An 8,366-nucleotide genomic window follows, 5' to 3' on the forward strand; every position below is an offset into this window, starting at 1 on the left:
TATTAAATCATTGATTATTGAAATATGAGAGATAATATTCTTTTTATCTAAATTTCTCATAAGAACAATAACAACTAATAAGGAAATCTAAAATTCATTTTGATTTTATGAAAACTATAATCAATTGAATTCAAATTATAACTCATAAATATATAAGTCAACAACAAATAAGATTGTATTTGCATTGATATTGGTAAAAGTAAACATTTGATCTAAAAGTTGATATAAATCAACAATGTACAGCAACAAGTTTTGCAAAAGCCAATAATGCTAGCAATACCCAAGACAAATGAACATATATGATATTTATAATGATTTTATTGCTTTTAGAAAACATTATTTAATCTAGCGAGATTGAAGAGAATCCCAATTGATAAAAATATGAGGGAATGGACATGAGAAGATCTATTGTAGTTCCTAGGCAATTCTTACCTCTTCAGGTCGTCCACCTAAAATATTGATAAAGAATTTGACCTGCAATTTCAGTAAAATATTAAAATGCTTGAGAAGATTTGAACTTTTTATACTAATATTTATATTTTAATCCAATAATTTAAAAAACACTTAATGGATTACACCAATTTTTATTAAAATCTATAAATTTAATTATGCAAAAAAAAAAAAAAAAAAAAAAAAAAAAAAGAGAGATCATCAAGTAATACAAAAAAAAAATTGAGTACATAGATCAAATTATACAAACTGTTTAATGCTGACATTGCATTCTTCACATTTCATATATATCAAACAAATAAGATTGCTTATATATTGATATTCGGAATGTGAGCAATCTTGTGGCGATCGGAGCCTCCATCCTCTCGATAGCGCTCCTTTAAATCTGGATGACACATCCCACATGCTAGAGATTTCAAAGAGGTAGGAAGGTTCGGTAATTCCCGAAGCATAGGAACATTCACAATTTGTAGAAGCTGAAGTGAAGATAAGCTTTCCAAGGAGGATGGGAGAGACTCTAAGGATTTGAGATTTACAAAATACAGCTCCGAAAGAGAAGACCTAACATTCAGAAACCACTGCTCCGCCTCATTTGGAAATGAAACCACCTCACCATTAACCGCAATAATCAGCTCTTTTAAGGAGGCGATACTTCTCAATGGCTCCATTAGCAACACCGATGGATCACTTATTTCAAGATCGCTGAGCATGAGATGGCAATTATTAGTGGTTTGCATTTCTCCGAGAGAGATCAGATTGGGGCACTTTGTAATTGTCAAGGATCTAAGTGCTGCAAGTCTTGCTATTTCATCAGCCAGAGGAAGAGATGTAATGTTTCGACAGTCAAACACCTCTAATGTTTTAAGGGGAATAGGATTTGAACTGCTACAAAAATTCAAAGTCGTCCACTCCATATTGTTATATATCTTCAAGGTCTTGAGCTTAGAAGGCAAAGAGGGCAACTCTTTCAACTTCGGGCAGTCAAGTAGCACCAGTTTAATTAAGCAAGGAAACAAACATCCATCTTCAGCAGCTACTCCTGCCTCAAACCAATCCTCTAATGCTCCTAATTTCTCAATATTTAACACTTCTAGCAATGGAAAGGCACGGTATGTATCATTCCCATTAAATTTACTTTCGAGCCATTTTACTTTTGGCATGTTAGAAAGTTTCAGTGACTTGAGGAAGGGAAGTTGCCCGAAAGGAGGAAGAGTTTCCCACTCCAAGCATTTCCACAAATTGATTTTCTCAATTTTCTTTAAATTGGAGAGCAGATTGACATTGTTCATCCATATTGCAGACCTTGCACCCATGTAATTACATATACTCAGATTCCTTAGACATTTTGGTGGCCGAAGGCTGTCGAGCACGTTCTCATCTAAATCGAAGTTCCTCAAATCAGTGTTACTCCAACGTAAGGCTAGATCTGTGAGCCTCCTCTTGGCACATAATTTGGCACTACAAGCCTCCTCGGCATCCTTAACATTTTCAAGGCAATTGATTCCTAATTTGCAAAGTTCATTCATATTCTCCAGCTCTCCAATTCTATAACCACTCGCATCTCTAAGATCAAATATTTTCAGTTTTTGAAGAGATTTTAGCTTCCCAATCCCACACATCGATGAAAAACAATCACCTGACAATTTCACATAACACAAGTTAGAAAGGGTTTTTTTTTTTTTTTTTAACACAAATTAGAAATGTTATTAATGCAACTTAGTAAAAAATCATCAACTTTAGGTGACCTTGGCTCACATGAGCTACCACAGATTATGTATTGCAAGTGATAGAGATTACTTATAAATCTTGGAAGCATAGTAAACTTCTCACCTTCAATATTCAAATATCGAAGATGTATCAAATCTCCAATCTCCTTAACAGGAATTAATTCCAAGCCTTTTAGAGTCCATATGAATAATAAGCGTAGGCTTCTCAATGCTTTGAATATTTTAATAAGTGCACTGCAAAGATCCTGATTTAAAACTTTAATGGACAAGAAAAGAGAACGCAAATATTTAAACTGCCCAATCTTTTTTATGATGTTTGGATTTGTAGTTTGAACAGACAAATGTCGAAGAGTCATAGGAATTAGAGAAGGCAACTTTGTACCATCCTCAACTCTTAAACATTCATGTATGGAAATTGATCGTGCCAATTCATGTAATAAATCATGCATCTTGTAGTATCTTCCATCTTCAAACTTATCAAAGATAGATTTTTTAACCAAAACATCAAAATACCTTCCTCCAATATCCTCCATAGTCGATTCTTGATCATGAGGTTGCTGAATGAAACCCAACGCAATCCACATTTGGACTAAATCATCTTTATAAAACATGTAATCTTGTTGAAATATAGAACAAAATGTGAAACAAATTTGTAGATGTTTTGGTAGGAACATGTAGCTCAATCTTAAAATGACAAAGATGCCATCCTGACCCAAATTTGGACTTACAAAATCACTATTTAAAACTTTTGTCCAATGTCTTTCATCCAAGCTAGAATTCAAAACACCACCAATGACTTTTGCAGCCAATGGAGATCCTGAAAGCTTTTTAACAATCTCTCCAACAATGGATCTTAATCTTTTATAATCATTAGGATTCTCCACATCAGCAAATGCATGAGAGTTGAGGAGCTGCAAACACTGATCTTCCTCCAAGCCCTCTAATTTGAATATTTCCGTCTTCTTTTTAATCACCTTTGCAATCATCATTGCAACTGACTCCATTCGAGTTGTTACCAAAATCCCACTACCAATTTTCCCATAAGCCAGAGGGGCGAGAACCTTCTCCCATTTGCTGATATTCTGGTTCTCCTCCTCCTCCCAAATGTCATCCAGAATAAGTAAGAACTTCTTGGACATAATCTCAGTCCTAAGACTATTTTGAAGTGCATGAAGTGAATTTAAATCAGGCTTCTTCGCAAGAGATTCCAACATAGCTGCAATGACTTTTTTCACATCAAAGTTGTTGGAAACGCAAACCCACATTTTCAGATCAAATTCCTTTGTCATTTCATCTTCATAGACATGTTGCAAGAGGGTTGTTTTCCCCATACCACCATGGCCCACTATAGATAAAAGAGAAATGTTTCTGTACCGACTCGTCCGAGGCTCATTCGATGGCTTCCTCAACCATTGCATAACAAAATCCTTAGCCTCGCCTCTACCGATGAGATCATTTGTAGGCAAGGATCCGGTTTCGCGTGCTTCGGACAACTCACGCTGCTGCTCCTGTTGCTCCTGCTTTGCACTATCTAGAAGATAAAGAAAAGTACTAACCCCAGCTGAAACTTTATCTAGTTTCTGCACAACCTCCTTCAGCCTCTTCAAGTTGGGATCAATCTTGAGAGCACGTTCGCCAACATTGCGAATTTTGGAAGCACTTTCCATCAGTAAGCTCGAGTTGGAAAACGCCGTTCTTTTCTGATAAAATTAGCGAGAAATAGATTATCAAATAATTAGATTTATTTGCAACCAGTATTAAATAGGTAGCTGATGATAGAGAACGCGCCTTTGTTTCTTCTGTGTTTTTGGCGAGCTGTTCTTTAAGCTTGATGTACTCAAACTCATCGAGCACATCATCTGCCTCATCAACAGCATCTCGCAGCTGCCATATCCATTTGTTGATAGGGTGTTTCTGATCGCTAATTTGTGCTTGCTTAGCGGCAAAGACGACAGCTTGGATCTTGGGGTGGCTTTGTCGCAGGCTTTCCAGCTCCTCCTTCATGCCGGTCTGCCATCCGACTTGCTCTTCCAGGTAATCAGAGCAAACGTTGATGATCTTGTCCATGATTGGACCAACAAACCATTCCGCCGCCATGGCACCGATGATCGAGGTAGAGAGAGCAGAACAACTGAACAGTAGGAGAAACAGAGATTAATTGGAAGAGATGAAGATTAGATAGTCTCTAATAATTGAGAGAGAGAGAGAGAGAGGAAGAAGATTAGATGCTCACTATAATTGAGAGAGAGAGAGAGAGGACGAAGCTGCCGACGACTGAAAGTCTCGGCAAGTCAAGTAAACGGACTAACGGAGTGAGACAGAAGACGAAGCTCCCGCGTAGTCGTAACTTGCCGACTGAAGTCTCCGTTTTAAAATAAAAAAATGTATGTATTTTAATATAAATGAATTCTTCCGCTTCATCAGTGATTTTATTCATAACATATTCAAATCCAACAAGAAGAATGATAGAAAATTGGCTTTTACATAATCTGAAGACTATCCTCTTTAGGATGAGTTTGATTCCACTGAGTTTAAAATTTACTCATAATAAGTTGCTTTTTATTTGACAAACACTAGCTGAGCTATTGAAGCCTTCGAAGTAACATCAAGCAAGCAAATCAAAATTTGAAAAAAAAAAAAAAAAAACTTCATCGAATATTTTTCTACTTTTGCTGGCCAAGTAAGTCACAGGCAGAAAGCCTTAGCTGTCTTCCACTTAGCAATCTTGTTTTTTCACAAAGCTCCAAAAGTATATCACATGCACATCGATTGTTTTGTCTGCCACATAGTGCGGCAAAATTTTGAGAAAATTCACAGTTTTAAAAATATTTAAGAATATGAGTATGATATTAAATAAATTAGCTCTGGGCATATTCAAGTTGCATGAGCCAAGTACAAGTGAAAAGTGGACGGTAGATAGACGGAAGGGTTGGAGCTCGGGAGTTTGCCCTAGCCGCCTTCTCCTCTTGCGTTCCTGTTTTTCTCCTTCCTTTTTCCGTCCGCCACCGGCCTTCTGCCGGTGGCCTTCATGGATCCGATGGGTCCTCTTGATCCTAGTAATTTTCCTCCTTTAGTTTCCTCCCCGATCGTTTCTGAGAAAACTATCCCTTCTCCTCGTAGAGTTTTAGACCGTCTCTGGTCTAATATTATAGCTGAGCCTGCATCCTCTTCTCCTCACATACCAGTTTCACTTCTTGAAGTGCCGGAGGAGATCATCCCGTTTAATACAGATTTTACTGAGGCAGCTGCAGCGGAGTGGAATCTCTGTCTTGTCGGCTACTCTATCGGTAAGCGACCTTACTATGAAGCTCTCAAAGAAACTGCTACTCGTATCTGGAAGCTCAAAGGTACATTTCAACTAGTTGCTCTTACTGATGGGTTCTTCCTCTTCAAATTTTCTTTGCTTGAGGATTTTGACATGGTATGGTCCAAAGGAGCTTGGTTCTTCCATGGAAAACCTTTTCTTTTTCAAAAATGGACTAAAAACTTCCATCCTACAAGAGAAAACTTTACAACGGTGCCTATCTGGGTTAGGGTCCACAATCTTCCATTAGTGTGCTGGAATTCTGAAGGGATATCTAAAATTGCTTCTAAAATAGGCATACCGATCGCAGTTGACGCTCTTACTGCTGCTAAGACCAGGCTCACTTATGCTAGAATTTGCATACAAGTTTCCACTACTTCTCTTTTTCCTGATTTGGTTTCGGTTTCTATCGAGGGGGAGATTTTAAAACTTCAGATACAATATGAATGGAAACCCTCTCCATGCGACACTTGCTCTTCTCTAGCACACACTTCTTCTCAATGCCCTTCTACTCAATCCTCCGAGCAAAAAGCCCAATTCCAGAACAGGGGTCGAAGTACATCTCGTAAACCACAGAGCAAATCTCAAATACGATCTTCTTCTCGTTCACAGAGATACGTACCGGTTTTTAAACCTGTTAATAAAAATCTCAACATCAGCACTAGTAATCAAATTGCTTCCACTTCAGTGCTTTCCATGGTACCACCACAAGTTGATATCCCCACTACAATACCCCCTAAAGCTCCGCCTGTTACTTCTTCAATTGCTAAAGTGACTGTTGAGCAACCTGCTCACACTTCTATTGTCAGGGAAGAGATTCCCTCTTCCAATATCCCTCAAGATAATGATGTGGTTCAGGAGGATGCAGTAAACTTACAAATTCCTAATCTAAATTCTCCTAACGATGAGGGCCTAGGAGATACTGATATTTTGGCGAATCCTCCACAATTTCCACCTAAGATTCAGATCACTAATAAGTTTTCAACCCTCCTAAGTTCGGAGGAGCATGATACTTCTGGTAATGATAATGATAGCACATCCTTTACGGAATCTAAATCTTATGCCAAAGATTTCAAAGATTACAAAAAGATTTCTCCCACTACTAAGGGCACTAGGGGAAAGGGTTCCAAAAAGCCTGCTACTTCTTCCTCTAAACGTAAATGATCTGTCCAAACATAGCTGCTTGGAATATTAGGGGTTTTTCGGCCTCTAATAAGGTGAACTACTGCAAACTGTTAGTTAAAGATCATAATTTAGATATGGTTTGTATCTTGGAAAACAGAATTCAGCTTGCTAACCTCTCGGATAGGAGTTTTTTCAACAGTCATTTGGTTTATGATGTTGAAGCTAGTTGCAACAACTTTCACTGTGCTACTTCTGGTAGAATCTGGATTAAATGGAACAAAGACAGACTTTCTTTTAATCCCTTTTTCTGTTCTTCTCAAATGATTTCAGGCATGGTTTATTATGGTTCTAGAACCCCTTTTCTTCTTTCTATTATCTATGCTTCTAATCTACAGGAGGAAAGGAGGGTTCTTTGGAATGATCTTAAAAACATCTCTCCGGCTATTGTTACTCCTTGGATAGTAATGGGGGACTTTAATTGCTGTAGGTTTCCTTCCGAAAAATTAGGAGGAAATGTACTCATTCAAAATCAGCTCCACGATTTTAATAACTTCATTTTTGATACTAAAATGAATGATTTAGCATCCATTGGTCCCTCCTTCACATGGTACAATCAAAGGACTGATAATCCTATACATATCAAGTTAGATAGGATGCTGATTAATGAGCATTGGCTCACCTTTTTTCCAGATTCTTTCTATATGGTTTCAAATCCTGATGGATCTGATCACTGTCCGATTATTTTGAAATCTGGAGTTTTTCCTTCCTCCAAACATTGGTTTCTCTTTAAAAATTATTGGCTCAAGTATGACCAATTCTGGTATCTCTTGTTGGAGATTTTTGCTGTTAAGGTTAAAGGCAATCCGCTGGTGGATCTCTGTGCAAAGCTTAAACTTCTTAAAACTGCTGTTAAGAAGAAAGCTTGGGCCTCTTCTAATATAATGGCTGACAGTATTAAGAATATGCACAACAAGCAAGCTTCTTGTCTTGAATGCTTGCAAGCTGGAGATGATTTATTTCAAACTTCTTTAGAGCTTAAGAACATCAATCAAGAGCTTGCTGCCACTTCCTCCTTATGGTTTTCTTGGGTTAAGCAAAGGGCCAAATCTAAATGGCTTACACAGGGTGAGGATGACTTAAAATTTCTTTATAACAGGATACGTCTGAGAAGAAGTTACAAAAAAACGGCTATTACTCTTGCTATGTCCAATTCTAATTCATCCATGAAGGATGCTATCAAAGATTCCATCTCCTATTTTCAGAAACTTTTCAACACTGCTCGGAATCTGGATTTTGATATCAACCTATTTCCCACTGGTAACTCTATACCTCTTGAATATATTGAAGATATGATTTCTCCTTTCACTGATAAGGAGATAAAATCTGCTGTTTTCTCGGGGAATTCTAACTCCACGCCAGGTCCTGATGGATTTAACTTTGAATTTTTTAAGTCCACTTGGGTGGTATGTGGTCCTGCTGTTTGTTTGGCTGTTAAATACTTCTACTATCACCCTTATATTCCTCGTACAGCCAAAGCAACTGCAATTACATTAATTCCTAAATCTACTCATGCTGAGAATATTACGGATTTTCGTCCTATTGCTCTTTGTAATACTATTTACAAGATTATTGCCAAAGTTCTTGCCTCCAGAATGAAGCCTATTATGCATTTTATTATTAAGGAGAATCAAGCAGGTTTCATTCAAAATAGGATTTCAACTGATAATATTATTCTTGTTAATGAAATCCTTCAATATTAT

The 8,366-nt window shown here is 37.4% G+C and overlaps 2 protein-coding genes across 2 annotated transcripts; both read right to left on the reverse strand.

Moving 5' to 3' along the window:
- Nucleotides 1-758: 758 nt before the first annotated feature.
- LOC114579926 (putative disease resistance protein RGA4) lies at nt 759-2,119 on the reverse strand. The gene has a single exon (XM_028695973.1). The coding sequence runs from the start codon at nt 2,067-2,069 to the stop codon at nt 759-761; it is 1,311 nt and encodes a 436-aa protein (XP_028551806.1). The 5' UTR covers nt 2,070-2,119.
- On the reverse strand, nt 2,097-3,880 carry LOC110093725 (putative disease resistance protein RGA3). The gene has a single exon (XM_028696172.1). The coding sequence runs from the start codon at nt 3,842-3,844 to the stop codon at nt 2,135-2,137; it is 1,710 nt and encodes a 569-aa protein (XP_028552005.1). The 5' UTR covers nt 3,845-3,880; the 3' UTR covers nt 2,097-2,134.
- Nucleotides 3,881-8,366: the final 4,486 nt, after the last annotated feature.

Source organism: Dendrobium catenatum, unplaced genomic scaffold (genome assembly GCF_001605985.2).
Source record: "Dendrobium catenatum unplaced genomic scaffold, ASM160598v2 fragScaff_scaffold_716, whole genome shotgun sequence".
In the NCBI taxonomy this organism is placed as follows: Eukaryota; Viridiplantae; Streptophyta; class Magnoliopsida; order Asparagales; family Orchidaceae; genus Dendrobium; species Dendrobium catenatum.